Source organism: Equus caballus, chromosome 19, assembly GCF_041296265.1.
Source record: "Equus caballus isolate H_3958 breed thoroughbred chromosome 19, TB-T2T, whole genome shotgun sequence".
Classification (NCBI taxonomy): domain Eukaryota; kingdom Metazoa; phylum Chordata; class Mammalia; order Perissodactyla; family Equidae; genus Equus; species Equus caballus.
In genome coordinates, this window is record NC_091702.1 from 1,793,144 (window position 1) to 1,808,920 (window position 15,777).

Below are 15,777 nucleotides of genomic sequence, written 5' to 3' on the forward strand. Positions count from 1 at the left end.
CTCCCTTTCAAAGCTAAGGCACCAGGATGCCCAGCACGTGGTCCAGGGGCCTCCCTACAGTCCCTGCCCGGCTCCCAGACTTCTGTATCCCAGCTCTCGGCAATCCAAATGAACTTGCTCTGTAGCTAGTTTTACTAAAGATGTGCTTTCAAATTTGGAAAGGTTTTGATAAAATGGTACTAACATTTAACCTAGAGGTGGCAAACTGGTAACAAATTAAGAGCTGAATGTGGCCAGCGCAGTGATATTAAGAAGTTGAAACTGGTTGCAATGTTGTAAAATTGAGGACTTTCCCAAAAAATTTGGCTATGAGGTTTCTGCTGAAATAGTAGATCCTGCAACTTTGGGCCCCTCAGCCAGAACCGAGAGGTCCCCCTGACATGGAGCATGTGCCCTGTTCTTCACGGTGCCCCCCCAGAGTGCCCTCATACATTTATGTTACTTGCCTGGATGCTGCTAATGAGGACACTTCCCAGTGTCGCTTCTCCCTCTTGTCCACAGATAGTCCTACTTAAATAAGAGACTCTTGAAAGAACGGAACCCCGTTGGTGAAATGATAGGCCCCACAACTGATGGGGAAGAGGTGATTTTTGGGGAGAGGAGCTTTGTAGATTTCTCACTTGGGCACTTACCTGTTTTGTTCTCCATCCAGGTTTTTTCTGGGAGCCAGTTCTTGAGAAACCTATAATGAAAAGTATGAGCTATCTACATAGGGAGAACTCAGACTTCGTTCAGCAATTCCCTGGGCGTCTGGAGACTCGATAGAATACTTTTTTCTTTTTCCATTGCCAACACCCATGCCCATTCAGGCCTATGAGAGTTTTTACAATGCTCCTCCAACTGGTCTCCAGGCCTCCAGCGTGCCTCATTTCTCTTCATTGTAGAGGACAATAGCAGATCAATGTTTCTGAGGCATGGCTCCACCAGTGCCCTCTCTGATGCAGAAACCTTCCTCTCACTGCCTACCTGATAGACTCCAACTCTCTGCCTTAGCACTCAAGGGCCCCTCCGCCTTGCATGTATCCCACAGTCCTGCCAAACCGAACAGTACCCACTACCCAAAAGCACACCTTGCATTCTTCTCTTTCACCTCTGCCTGATCAGATGATGGAGTTGAAACAAAGCCATCATTTGCTAGTTAAGTGACTTTCGGACAGGTCATTTCACCTCCCTGACCCTCAGTTTCTGCATATGTAAGTGATGAATAGTAAGACTCACCTCATATTGTTTTTATAAAGAATTAAATTGACTTAGAGAGCATATGCAAAAACAGCTGGCTCCCTGCCTGACATGCTGCAGCCACCAATAATTATTCGGACCTAAATATTGGCTCATGCCATGCCCTGCTTCTTTTCCTATTAAAACCTTATCCTTGAAAAATCGGTGTGTACCCTTTCTTCAAAACCAGCCCAAGGTGTAAACTGAAGTTCACTTTCCTAAGCCGCTTAGTGACATTTATAACGCCAAATCTAATGCCTTAGTTTTTTTTTTTTAAGCGAAAGAAGCTAACTCTGGCTAACTTCAGTTTTCTTATTAAAGAAATTGACTAGAAGGATTTATGGTAACTCACATAACTGAAGGGAATTTTTGAAAAATCAACAAACAAAAAGCAAAAATAAGCTTTGGAAGGCACAATAGAGCACAGTGTATAGTTATTATTACTGCTGTTCACCAGATATTGTCGGCTCTTCTCTGGCCCACAGAAGGGATGTATCTTCTTGGCCCCTTAAAGTCAGAGGTGACTCTGTGAGCCTTTGGCGAATGAAACTTGAGCAAAAGTGAGGTTGTCTCTTCCAGACAGAACCTTTGGCAAACAGTGGGAGTGTGTTTTTCCTGCCTGGCAGTTGTGCAAGAAGTTGGATCGAGCATCTTTTAGCTGCCATCTACTCAATCCTCCAGACTGAGCAAGGATAATACAGAGCCAGCCCCTGATGACATGGAGCATGTTTGAGAAATAAACCTTGGTTATTTTTAGCTGAGACTTAGGAGTTTGTTGTGAATACAGCACAACATGGACTATCTGACTGATGAAAACATACATATTATCAATTTCCTCTGCTGTTGACCAAAATGACTTCAGTGAGCCAATATTAGAATTCCTTTTCACAAAGGTGGATAAGTGACAGATTAGAAGTCTACACTGCCCCAGGAGTGTAGACTGATACCACGCTTATATATAGCAAAGATATTTCCTCATTTTGTCCTTTACTTGTCAATAAAAAAGTATATCTATAGAAATCTGGAGGTAAGGCTCCAGACAAAACCAACATGGTGACAAGGAGGAACATTACATACTTGTAAAAGGAGCGACAGATGAGAAAATAATAATAATGGCCGGGAACTTATAGAACCTTGCGTTGAAAGGGATCTCATATGGAACTTAGGAAATATTATAGCTGTAAGCACTACATGACAAAATCTGGTGGACGGAATTAAACAATACTTCGAAGAAAGATACCTTCAATATACTTATCTAAAAAGAAAAATTAGAAACCAACGAGCTGCTTGCTCAAGAAGCTAGACAAAGAGCGAGACAGTAAAGTCAGGAAGAAAGGAAATGATAAAGATAAATGCCAAACCTTTGTTTCTATTTATTTGCTCTTTATTTATTGCTATGGACTGAATTCTGTCTCCCCACAGTTCATATAATGGAAGCCCTGACCCCCGTTGTGACCATGTCCAGACACAAGGTCTTCAGGAAGTAATTATGGTGAAAATGAAGTCATAATGGTGGAACCTAAATCAGATAGGACTGTGGCCTCATCAGAAGTTGAAGAGATCTCTCTTTCTGTTTCTTCACACGCATACACACACCCCGCCATCTGAGGACTCAGTGAGAAGGGGACCTTATGCAAGCTGAGGAGACAGCCCTCGCCAGAACCTGACCATGCTGGCATCCTGCTCTCAGGCTTCCAGCCCCCAGAATGGTGAGAAAATAAATTTCTGTTGTTTAAGTCACCCACGCTATGGCATTTTGTTATGGGAACCCAAGCTAAGACGCTTATCTTTCACAGTTTGTTCCTGGGTTCTGGTACCAATTCCAATGTGTGTGGGGTTGGGGGTCGGGGGAGTCCCCCACACCAACAAGCAATTCTTGGGACACCAGCTGGGTGTCCTACAATTCAACTCGATTCTGACACTATGTACCCAGAGACAGCATCACACCCCACAGGTTAAGGGTTCAGCCCCACAAGACTGCCCCCACTGCAGGTGCCAACAGCAAGTCTGGGTTGTCGCCTATGCTTCTGAGCAACTGGCTGTCAGTAGGAGGTTCCCAAGACTCTCTACTCCGGTTCGACGAATTTGCTAGGGCGGCTCACAGAACTCAGAGAAACCTCTTACTTACTAGATTACCTGTTTATTAGAAAAGGATATGACTCGGGAATAGCTCGATGGAACAGACGCATAGGGCAAGACATGGGGAAAGGGCACTGAGCTTCCACGCCCTCTCCAGGTAACCACTCTCCCAGAACCACCTCTCTCCCAGACCCTCCACATGGTCACCAACCGCGACGCTCTTGGAAATCTGTCCTTTTGGGTTTTTATGCATAAGCCGTTTATTTATTCTCTTACCCTCGGCTGCTGTTTTTCCTTCCCCATTTATAGCCCAAAGCCAATCAAAGAAGGACATGTGCAGTGTGATGCTGTTCCTGTACATTTTTTAACTGCATAACAATGTAAGAATTTGTTCATGGAGACATACACATGTATGTCTTGACTATGCATAAAAATGTAATCTTTTGTTAATGGAGCCATGCACATGGATATTCTTGGAATCATAAAGAATGTAATTAATTTTAGGATATTGATACCTGTGATGAGGGAGGGAGGAGAATGGGATGGAAATGCGAATTTTAGGTGTGACGGCAACATTTTGCTTCTTAAAAACACAGATATCGTTGTGGGCTGAATCATGTCCCTGAAAATTCATATGTTGAAGTCCTAACTCCAGGACCTCAAAATAGGGCTGTATTTGGAGAGAGGGCCTCTAAAGAGGTAATTAAGGTCAAGTGAGGTCACATGGGTAGGCTCCAATCCAATGTGACTGATAGTCACGTAAGAAGAGAAGATTAGAACTCAGACACACACAGAGGGAAGACCGTGTGAGGACACAGGGAGAAGTGGCCGGGGAGAGAGGCCTCAGAAGAGACTAAACCGGCCAACGCCTTGATCTTGAACTTCGGCCTCCAGAACCGTGAGAAAATAAATTTCTATTGTTTAAGCCACCCTACGTGTGGCATTTTGTCATGGCAGCCCCAGCAAATGAATGCAACATCGGAAGCAAATAGGGCAGAATTGAACGTCTGTTCTTTCTGCATATTGGGGCCGGAGATAGAGGTCATACTATGTACTCTTCTGCATATTTGAAATATTTCCATAATAGTCAAGAAAATAACAAGCACATCCCGAAAAAGAATAACCAGAGAGTAGAAATTTATGTGTGATTACCTTACAGGCCAAGGTGGGTTTCGCGTTGGGCAGGTGGTTCTCTTCCACAGGGTGTGTCAGTCACCCATGAATTCCCGTCTCTTGGCTCCGCCATTCCTGATGCCTGTATCATTGTCTGCAACCAATCTGCACAAGGAGAAAGAAGGAACACAGAGAAGACACACCTGCTTTCAAAAGTTCCAACCTGGAAATGGCACACACCACTTCCACTCCCATTGCATTGGCTGAAACATAGTCACACGCCACACCTCACTGCAAGTTGCTGGGTGACTGCCTTCCTGGGCACCCAGGACAAGGATGTGGACAAACAGCCAGTAGTCCCACCCACAATGTCATCAGGTTGACCCTGGTCTTCATGCTGCTGCTCAGTCCACAGCGTGTCTGCCAGGCCTATGGTTAGGGTTTAGATATTTTACAAAGGCACGGGGTTGGGGGTCATGGTTTGGGACTTCAAAGAGGAGGAAGCCAATTCACAAGGAGACAGAAAACCAAATGTTTGCTGGGCCATCTCTAAACAAATGAGAGAGAACTTGTGTAAAATGGGCCCGGCTAGGTACCTTCTTCTCTACCACATCTAGAGTTCCCTACGTTGACAGCTCCTTCCTGGAACAGGCCTTCTGTCTTAAATTCTTTTAGGCAGTTAGGGGTGAGGCCAAAGTTTCTTTCATATATAAATTTTGAGTGTATATATGTAATTTATAGAACTAAATAAATGAATTTAAATATAGATACAATGGATTATATATTCTATTATATAGCAATATTAATATATATTATATATAGATAATCTCCTTGGTTCTCCAGAGAACCCTGACGAATACAGGAGGAGTTAATATTCTTTTATCGATGGCATTTACATTTAATCATTTGAAATTCTTAGTTATGACATTGTTATGGCTTGCAAGGAAGTGTCCTTTTCAGTGTTTCATTTAGAGGCCTCAAGATACCAATGTTAAAAAGTTTCCCATTTTACTTGTTTGGTTGGATAGGCTTTTTCCAATTGAGTGCACAGATAAACCAATTTAGGAATTTCAAAGGAGCCCCATTTAGGCCAGTGAAGCCTTAAATCACCCTGAGTAATCTGAGCCCAGTGGAACAAAAATCTACATGTAGAAGGTCTGTATTCTTTAAAGACAAAACCAGCAGGAGTCCCAGAGTGGGGCTGTTCTTTGGTGGTCCTCTTAGAAAATGGATTTCTCATCTGTATGAACTTACCAAAGGATCAAAGGCCCAAAAAAGGAGTGAAAGAAACAGAAGTTTCTAACAAAGCTGACAACGGAAGGATGGCCAGAACCAGTATCAAAGGACGCCTACAGAAAGAGTCTGGACCTCTACCAAAAATGGGAGGTCCAGGCCCAGGAGGACTTACCACCAGGAACCAGAGCCACCAGGAGGAGACGACAGAGCACAAAAGATTCTTTGCAGGCACCTTGCTTGTGTCTGTGAAGTGGCACCAGAATTGAAGGTCAGTAGCTAGGGATCCCACTTCTGTCACCATATAAAGTCAGCAAATAAGAGGCATAAACTGCAAAAGAACCAAAAAGTTTATTTGGGGTCTCAAGAATTGCAATTCAGGAGATGTAGATTCGAGTAGAAGCTCAAATGTGCTCCTAGGAAGACAAAGGAGGCAGGGGTAGATAAACGGAAAGGACACAGGCTTACAAAGGTCTACAGTGAACAGTTACTGACTGGTTCTGGCATGGGGTGAGCTGACTTGCCAGAACATAGTTGGTCCTAGGCAGACTGTCCCTTCTTGGAATGAGGAAACACTTCAAGATGTGACCTCTGCTGTCAGGTAAAGCTCAAAAGTTCAGTTAACATCTGGTGGTGGATGTGGTGTACAAGCATAAGCCCCACTTCCTTAATGGCCTCCCAGCTCCATTTTAGAAGCCTTGAAAATGGTATTCCGTTTTGTCATTGTCATCCACCACAGTCACGCACCACGTAACAATATTAACGATGTTTCGGTCACTGATGGACCACATATATGACAGTGGTCCCATACGGGTAGCACCACATAGCCTAGGTGTGTAGTAGGCTCTACCACTTAGGTTTGTGTAAGTACACTGTGTGATGTTCACACAACAGTGAAAGTGCCTAATGATGCATTTCTCTAAACATTTCCCTTTCATTAAGTGAGGTACGCCTGTACTGATTTTAGTCTTGTGAGTGTTGAATAATGAATTACTCATTTCAATTATTTGAGTCAGCCCCACTGGCTGAAGATGGTAAAGGCTGACTGAAGCAAAAAACTAAAATTTGTTATTCAACATTCACAAAACCAAATGAGTAAAGAAGAACTTTAAGTTCTATATCAGGGTTCATGTAAGGCAAAAACATTCTAAAGGAAAGATGGATTTGAGGACATATATGATTCTGAGTGTAAATGTCTGGGTACAAGCAAAAATTCCAGGGAGCGTTTCAGACTTTCGAGGCAGTGGAATTGGTGAAACCAAAGTCAAGCTCTCCAAACAGTAAAGGGGGCCCAGGTAATATCTGGAGTACAGGTGGAACAGGCAGAAAATTTCATTAATGTAATTGTATGATTTCATGAACGGACAGAGTTGGAAAATAGGATGGCAGGGTAGGGCAGAGGGACCTGGAGGGCCCAGGATGGATGGAGAGATCAGCTGGGCTGGTGGGAGGAAGGGGCCATGGGCACACCCTCTTCATGTCCCCTCCCCCACCCTCTGAAACCCTTTGTGACTCTTCAGTGCTCTGTGATGCAGGCCTGGGATTATAGGCAAGTGCGGACACTCTCAGAGCTCAGTTGCCTCAGGCAGACTTGCGATTCAGAAAATGGAGTTCAGTCAATGGAATGTTCTCTCATTTCTGAATAGCCATATGGAGTTGTTTTTGAGCATCTGCTCAACATTCTTAGATAGTGACTATAACCTCACCATCGTGTGTGGGTTGTGGTTGCTTCTTCTGTTCCTGTGCTTCCTGGTGGGGATTCCATCTTTACCAACCTTGTGGAAAACCAAAATCTACCAAAAGGTAAGGATCCCTGGGCAAGCCACCAACAGGGATTTTTTATTGTTGTTTCCATTTCTAGTCCCACATTTTTAAATGAGTTGGTCCAGAGAGACTCCTAAGATGGCAAGTCTGAATAGAGGATAGAACATCATCCTTCTAGGGGAATAGGCCAGGCAGGACTAGGGGTTCAGCTGGGACTGTTTCCCATTTAAAACTCACAGACCATCTGGGTGTGGTGGAGGATTCCCGGATAAAATCCCATCAGTGATTTCACGGCCCTGCATTAGGTTATTTAGAGAGTTTGGGATCTGTGTAGGAGAACACTGTTCCCAACACTGGATCACGAGTCACATTCCCATGACGGGCGTCATTCGACCAAACCGTCCTTTGTATTGGGCAGATCAGGAGAGCAGGGCTGAGCCTCTGAGCAGACACTGGAGTGTGAGCTCTGTCCCAGGATACAGGGTCCTATCTGAGGAAGCACAGATGTGACTGGGGGCCTCAGAGTCTATGCCCTCCTTGAGCAGAGGACTTCTGACTGAGAATATCAAGTGTGGACTCTAGCCAAAAATCCTCCTTCGAGTTTTTCAAAGAAGGAAAAATTGAAAGTATCTTATCACCTTTAGAAATTCAGAAAGGGAAAGCACACAAAGTGCTAGTAATAAAAATAGAGAGTGACATTAATCTTGGATGAATATCTGAGTTTCCTAGAGAGAGGAGCAAGCCAACTAAGTCCTCGCTCCTCATTCTTTTCTTTTTGTTCTCAGCGTCAGGGCAGAGCCAAGAGGAGAAGAAAAGGTGGAACATCAAGTGGTAAGGTTCCACCTATCCCACCTGAGCTCTCCAAGGGTGACCCATCCTGTCCTCTCCATGAGGTCCCAGGTCCATGGTCTCTGAGGATGTCAGTCGCTAGATAGAGTCCCTCTCAGAAAATAGAGGCCTCAGAGGAAAGGCTCATGGGAAGGTAGTCAGAACCCGAGACATTTCTCAGATTCCTGCTCTGCCCAGCTCTGGGCATGAAGCAGTGATGGGCCTGGACAATGGGTGTTGCCCAGTGGGTTGCCGTGGGAGACGCCAAGAGTCAGAACTTCTGTGTCCTGACCTTGTGAAACTACGTTGACTTCCTGGATGATCAGACTCCTCTTTGAGGTAACCATTGACCTATGTTCCTCACATGGTGGTTTTGAACATCCCATGGGATAATGTATGTGACAGTACTTTATAAATGAAGCAACAAACACATGTGAACCTTATTAATATTATCATTGACCGTTTGACCACATCTACTGATTCTTGGGGCTTTCAGAGTTAATATCCCGTTAATATCCCAAGGGTCTCCCATAAAGGGACTCCCGTGTAACACCTATGCTTCTACCTTTATTACATGTAATTCACTCTTCTGGTTTCCCAGGTTGGAGAAACTACCAGAGGGAAACAGAGGAGAAAAGGAGGCTAATTTCTATTCTGAAAAGGTGACCAGTCTTTTCTTTCCTGATCCCTCTTTGACATGTTCTCTGCAATTCCAGGGATTCAGTACAGCCTGCAGTAGTCATGGGAGGGGTTTGCCATAGGAACGGGTATGTGAATGAAGGCCTTGGGGTGAGGGCTGCTGAGTGTATGGTGAAGTCATAGATGTGGGGCATTGTGAAGGGGCAGCAGGCTTCGGGTGGCCCCTCCCCTGACAGGCCAGCAGGTCCTCCTTTCCTTGTTCTGGTCCTGGCTACAGTTTTCTACTTCCTGTCTCCCGCAGGCCCCTAGGCCGGCCTCTCGATACCACCCGCATTCGTCAACTATTATGCCCAGACCCCTCCTGTGAGGTGTGTAATAGCACAACTGCTGAAATCAATCGGCTGCTGTTCCTGGAGGACCTGGAAGATGATACTGCCTCTGTGTCCTCTATGGCTTCCACAGCTTCTGGGACTGAGTCATCATTCACTCTGTCCTCTGCCTTCTCAGAAGTCCCTCCAGGAGACCTAACACCATCCCCTCCACCTGACCCTTCCCCACCGCCCCCCTCCGTTCTCTCACCTAACCCAATGACACCCTTAGCTGACTTTCTTTCACCCTCACCACCGGGTCACTCTATGCCACCAGAGCCTATTCCTCCCTTGGAGTCCAAATTCCCAGCAGACCATTCCCCACCCCAACCCATTGCCCTTCCCCCTCTCCCACCACATGACACCCAGGCAACGGGTCCTATTCTCCAACCAGAGGCCACTCTGTCTCTGAATACGATCTTCTCTCTTGACCGCACCCTTTCCCAAGATATTAACCCCTTACCAAATTTGCCCCAGATAATGAATCCCAATGACTCACTGGCTTGTCATCACGCACCACCAAGCCTGTCTGTCTCACCACCGACAGACCACCCTTTAACTGTGACTCAATCTAAATCGGTTTCCATCTTATTGAAGTCTGTTCCAGAGAACTCATCTCCAGATAGCCCTGGGGGGTTGTCCACTTATGTCCCAACAATCAGAGGCACTGACCATTCAAGCCTGTCCATTTCAGAATTATCCTGGTGGCAAGCTTGTGCCAAAGACTTGTTCTTAGCACCTTCCACCTTGGCACCACGTGATTTTAATCGAGAGTTTCTTGCCCTCCATTCTCCAGAGTCCTCTCTGGAGAGACACCCTACAGCTAACCTTATAGAGCCTGGTAACCTCTCATTTCTCAGCCCTCATGTCCTGGCACTCCTGGAGAGACAAGTCCGAAAGAGGAGTGATTTCCTGATGTGGAAGGAAAAGGAGAAGGAGAAGGGCTCTTTTCCAAAACAACTTAGGCCAGGCCACCAACTAAATCCTTCGGGGAAAATGTCAGAGTCAAATGCTGATGAGTGTGACTCAGCATTCTCCCTTCCTTTCTGGAGCAGTGCAGGCAAACCAAAGGAGCTGCACATGCATGAGCAGCCCCCATATCCTAAAATCTTGGAGGACCATTTACAGGAAAAATGTATGCAGCTCTTCTGGGGTCTCCCATCTCTGCACAGCGAGTCCTTGCCCTCTGCTATCCGTGACTCACGTGACTGCACCACAATCTTCCTTTTCAATACCATCTCAAATGCCTCCATGGGCCAAGAATCCCCAGTACCTCTCCATCGCCCACCTCCATCCTTGCCTGAGATCCAGCCCCAACCCTTGCCTCAAACCCTGCCCCAATCCCAGCCCCTACCTCTCACTCAGGTCAAGTCCCAGGCCCACCTTAAATCCCCACTCCCAATCCTACCATCTGGTCCTCTACCCCAGATAAGGATCTGTGGAGTGTGTTACCATAGACCCCCGGATGAATCAGAGTCTCTCACCTCATCTGAAATTCAACAACTGGAATGGAAAGTGTTGCAGAAGCAACAGGAAAGTTTGTGGGGTTCCCCCTCTGTAGTCCAAAGATCTCAGGAAGAATTTTGTTCTTCAGCTCCCAACTTTCCTTACCATCAGGCCTCCCAGGCCCATGCCTCCATCTCCACCCTTCCCGTAGAGTTTCCTCTCAGTGATGAGCTGAGGAAGAAACTGGAACATCACCTTCGAAAGAGGCTCATCCAACACCGGTGGGGCCTGCCCCGCAGGATCTGTGAGTGTCTGTCACTGATGATGCCTCCAAGAGATTTCTCAGAGATAGCTAAGTCAGAAAGCAATCGTGGACTCTCACGGATCTCGGTGAACAAAGATCTAAATGTTGGATTGAGCCAATCCAAAAGCTTCCATGAGAGGGGTTCAGAACTGCTTCAGGTAGAGAAGGAGATGGGGAAGGATCAGGGGCATAGCCCAGAGAACGGCCCAAAAGCTCATCTGTTGAGTGACCCAGAGAGCTCTTCAGATAAGGATCCGGCATATGACTCTGAGAAAGACCTAAATAGTCACATGGCAAGTCTGTCAGGGAAAGCTTCAAGGGCCTTGGAGGAAAGTCTAGATCAGAAACAACTTGAAAATGTCCTGAAAGCACATTTGAGCAAGAAGTTTGAGGAAATCAGTGAGGCTCGGCTCCCTGGGACGGTGCGCAGTTCACGGCATGCTAGCAAGCAGACATTGCTGCTTTCTGACAAACCCTGCACCCAAATAACTCAGAGGAGTTTGCCACCTTCAGTGGGTGGGGACTCCTCCCTGAATACCTTCCAGGAGCTTTGCTTCATTGATTCCAGTGCACAACAGATGATGGAAACCCATATTAAAAGTTTCCGTATGAGGATGGAGTGGGGCCTGCCCTGCAGGGTCCTTGAATCCATACAGGCGTTTAAATTGGAAGATGCTGCATCCCAGTCCTTGCCCTATTTCTACTGGCCCCCCTCAAATAACCCAACTTTGGAAGTCGACTCCAAATCCGAGGGCTTCGAGCCCCACAGAGGAAGCTCTAAATCTGTTCTTCAAGAAAAAGCGGAAACAACAAATTCAGCCCTGGTCCTGGATCGTCATTGCCCTGCTACATCACCTATGGGCAGGGAAGGACAAGGGGTGCCGAGACAATCACCCTCTGGTATCAACCAAGAGATTGCAGAGGTTGTTCAGAGGAGTAAGGGTGCCAGGCAGACTCATCTGCCTGTCACATGTGGCATCACAGGCAAAACGAGTCAGAAATTTACTCAACTAGGCAACAGATGCCCCCCAGAGCTGCCTGCAAGGCAAGCTGGTGCCAAACCTGAGACAAAAGATGAGAGAGTGAGTTCCAGTGATAGAAGAGAAGGGCGACAGGACAAAAAGATGAAGTCGGAACCCTTTTCCATGTACAACACGGCCAGGGACATATTCAGGGCCAAGGAGCTCAATGCTCTGCAGTCAAAAACTGGTAGTGTGTTGACAACCAGCAAGCCAGGAAGCTCCCAAATGATACGTGAGAATCACAGTAAAATAGAAATTACTGGGACCATTGAAAGCCCTGCACCAAAAAGACAAGTTCCCCAAGACCCAAAGTCATCGGATCTTAAGGAACATCTGTTTGGGGAATTAAAGTCAAAACTAGAGAAGAGGAATCAGAGCCAGGTCCAAGGCCAAGACACTGACAGGTCCCCTGCCTCAGAGAGCTTGACTTACAAGGCCTCACTGACTCATGCCCACGGTGTCTCCAGTGGGGACATGGGAGCTTCCCAGGTGCTGCGTGTCCATCTGGAGGACAGTGGGATCAGCAGGCAGCAGCGGCAGGAGCCTTGGGTCCCTAAGAAAGACCTAAAGAGGTCCGAGGATAAGAAATTCCCACCAGCTACAATGAGACTGAGCCCTCCGGGCCCCAACAAAGAAGAGCTTGGTGGAGGGGATGCAGGGTTGGGGACATCCCAACCTACAAGAAAGAGTTTCCCTACTCAGATCACAGCATCAGAGGAGACGCTTGGGAGCAAGTCTTCCCAGACCTCATCACAGAAGGCACAGCCTCCTCCTGAAAGTCTGTTCAGAAAAAAGATGAACGACATTTTTCAATGGCTTCGTCCTGGGACAAAAGGCAAAAAGCAAGAACATCCCCCGGAAAAGGGCCGCCCCATATCATCTGCACAGAGCAGAGGCCTGGTTAAAGGGAGAGCTGCCGTTACTGGGACCACCACGGCTCAGAAGACCAGGACGGTCCCTGGGAAGTTCCCAGTGGAGAAACTGGGGCAGCGGTGTGCAACAGAGGTCACCCGCCCTCAAGAGCCCCTTCCTTCCCTGAGGAAGTTTGTGAAAACTGAGCAGAAGGCAGAAGAGCAGGCCCAGGCAGAGCCTGTCCAGGGGCATCCTTCCAACTACAGGGCTCCCTCCTGTAAAGTGCCAAACACCAAGTCCTGCCACCAAGAAGTTGTCTTTGCTGGCCGGAATTATCCTACATGTTCTAGATGGATCAGAGACCAGAAAGGACACCCTCAGAAAGTCGTGGCGTTTAAAGATCAGCTATTGGATCAGAAGCGTCCCTTATCTGTGCCCCGCAGGGAGCATGTGCCCCATCCAAGCTCCAGCTGCAGGCGTCAAGCCGGCCCAGGGGCCTCCAGCTGTTCTCACCACTGCTAAAGGCACTATGTTTAGGGATCCGTCTCTACGTCAACAGAAAACGCTTTTCCAGCGTTTCGAGAGCGGAAAATTTCCCACCACAAAATAATTCCTTCTCGTGGAGAATATTAATTCTCCCCAATAAATGATTCTCTAATAATAGTGATGTCTTTTCTGTGTCCTGTGTTGGGGGCATGGGTTTCAGGTAACTCAGGGCTTGTGCTTAGGGAAAAGGAGGAGTGAGTTCAGCTCTTACTGATTGCTTCCTCTGGCTTCTGAAAGGTCACCAGTGCTCTGCAGCTCTTGTTGACAAAGCGATATCGCGTGCCCCCAAAAGCCCATTTCCTCCCTGATGAAGTTTGAGGAGGTGGGCTCTGCCTCCTGCCTCTTCGCTTAGCCTTAACGAAAGTGTAGAGCAGCCCACACCTTCCGCTCACTGAATGTTTTACATCCTTCAGAGAGTAGGGAAGACAGGTGTTCTCTATCCGAAGAGGGTCAAGAATAGGTATGCAATTCATAAAACAACAATGAAGAAAAAACAGTGGCTTCATCATGATTTAGAGGTCAGTGACCAGAGGACCCCACAGGGGGTGAACCCTAAATGGGATTTGGGGGGTGGGGGAGGGTATTGCTGCAGTGGATCCTGGGCTGGTGGGGGAGGGGCTAGCAACAGCACAGACACGCCTTAAGAATCTGTCATGTGAGTCATATTAATGTGTTAGGGAAGAATACTTTAAACTTTACACTGAGGTTTCCCTACTGGAAAGGCACCTGGGGGAAGTGGTTCCCCTCTGTAGGTATTTCTTCAGACTGCCAAATGATATTTTGTTGCAGAGCAAAAGCCTCACTCAGCTGCCAGTAGTAACAATGTTGACCAAGTAGCCACCTACCTCCCAGGATAAAATAAAGCTGAGAGTAAGGAAAAGATGACTTGGAGTAAGCCAGGAGGAAAGAAAAAATGAAGAGGGGAAAGAAGGACCTTGCTGGTAGAACAAAGCTTTATGCCACATCATCATCCATATGGTGACCCTGTCCTGTTCCCCCCGCCCCCTCCTCAATCTGATCCAGGCATCACCACCTTGAGGCTGATCCAGGCACTGCACAGCACACTGATGCCTTATTCCAAAAAGGCACTGGGCTGTTCTTTGAATACTAAACACTATCTGCAGGGAGGTCATCAGGCATGGCATCCCCCTCTTTGGGAAGGTGATCTTGCTGCCTTCCGTCCATCTATGCTTAATAGGAATATACAAGATCTTGCCCTTAATGTGTACAGTTCACCTATCAGGATGGAAGTGCCGCCTCTGATATTCACGGCCTTGGTGGAGCCATGGTTGGTCTCCCCCAGAACATCTGCAGCTCATGAACCAGAGGTGAGTCCCAGACTATGCACCAGGTTACAGATATATGGGGGTCTCACCATGGACTGCACACATACCCACCCTTACAATAGGGGTTTGGAGGAAAGGCAACTCCACTTAGACAGACTGGGACTCAAAAATTGGCTGAGTGTCAACTGGGGCAAAATTCAAAAAGCATTATGATGGTGAGCGTGAAATACATTAAGTTGTAGATGTCTAAGTAAAATAAAGATGGTTACAAGGGTGGAAAAATAAAATACCAATTTTGTTTTCTAAAAACAACATGATTTTAAAAATGGAAGGGAGGAGAAAAAGGGAAAAATAGAATAAAATGATTGTTCTGTAAGTAATAAGAGGGGGTCAAGACATAGGTGACAAACGAAATAAGACTCCAAGTAAGGGAAAGGAATTTGAGGTTTCCAAGCCCCTTGAGGGAAGCTCTAAAAGTTTTCAGGGAAATAAGGTGCAAACAACGAATTCAGTCCCCATCCTGGATCTTCCACTCCCTGCTACCTCATCTGCGGGCAACGAAGGACAGGGGGCCCTAAAACCATCCCACTCTGATAGCGACCAGGAGCTTGCCAAGGACATCCAGTCAATCGAGCATGGCAGACAGACTTCAGAGATCCTCACACACAGCTTTATAGACAAAGTGAGTCAGAGTAAGACTGCACTAGACAATAACAGATGCAGCCGAGAGGTGCCCACAAGGCAAGCTGGGGCTGGACATGTGCCAAGGGATGAGAATGTGAGTTCCAGTGATAGAGAGGACATGATTCAGGGCCAAAAGATGGTGGAGAAGAATTGAAAACATTTTTCCACGTCCACCATGAACTTCAGGGAGATATTCAAGGCTGAGGAGCTGTGCGTTCTTACATCACAATCTTGTGACATCTTGACAACCAACAAGTTGGGAAGCTCCCAAATGGTAAATATCAATGTGAGCAAAGTAGAAACTACCCTGACCAGTCAATGTCCCTCACCAAAAATACCAGTTCCCCAAGATTCCAAGCCATCAGACATTAAAAAACAGCTCCTTACCGAGTTGA

At 46.7% G+C, this 15,777-nt stretch overlaps 1 protein-coding gene across 1 annotated transcript; it reads left to right on the forward strand.

The window, feature by feature from the left end:
- Positions 1 to 7,216: 7,216 nt before the first annotated feature.
- On the forward strand, positions 7,217 to 13,529 carry LOC138919045 (spermatogenesis-associated protein 31D4-like). Its single transcript, XM_070243015.1, has 4 exons — positions 7,217 to 7,446; positions 8,193 to 8,238; positions 8,837 to 8,897; positions 9,176 to 13,529. The coding sequence occupies exons 1-4, from the start codon at positions 7,249 to 7,251 to the stop codon at positions 13,386 to 13,388; spliced, it is 4,518 nt and encodes a 1,505-aa protein (XP_070099116.1). The 5' UTR covers positions 7,217 to 7,248; the 3' UTR covers positions 13,389 to 13,529.
- The last annotated feature ends 2,248 nt before the right edge of the window (positions 13,530 to 15,777 follow it).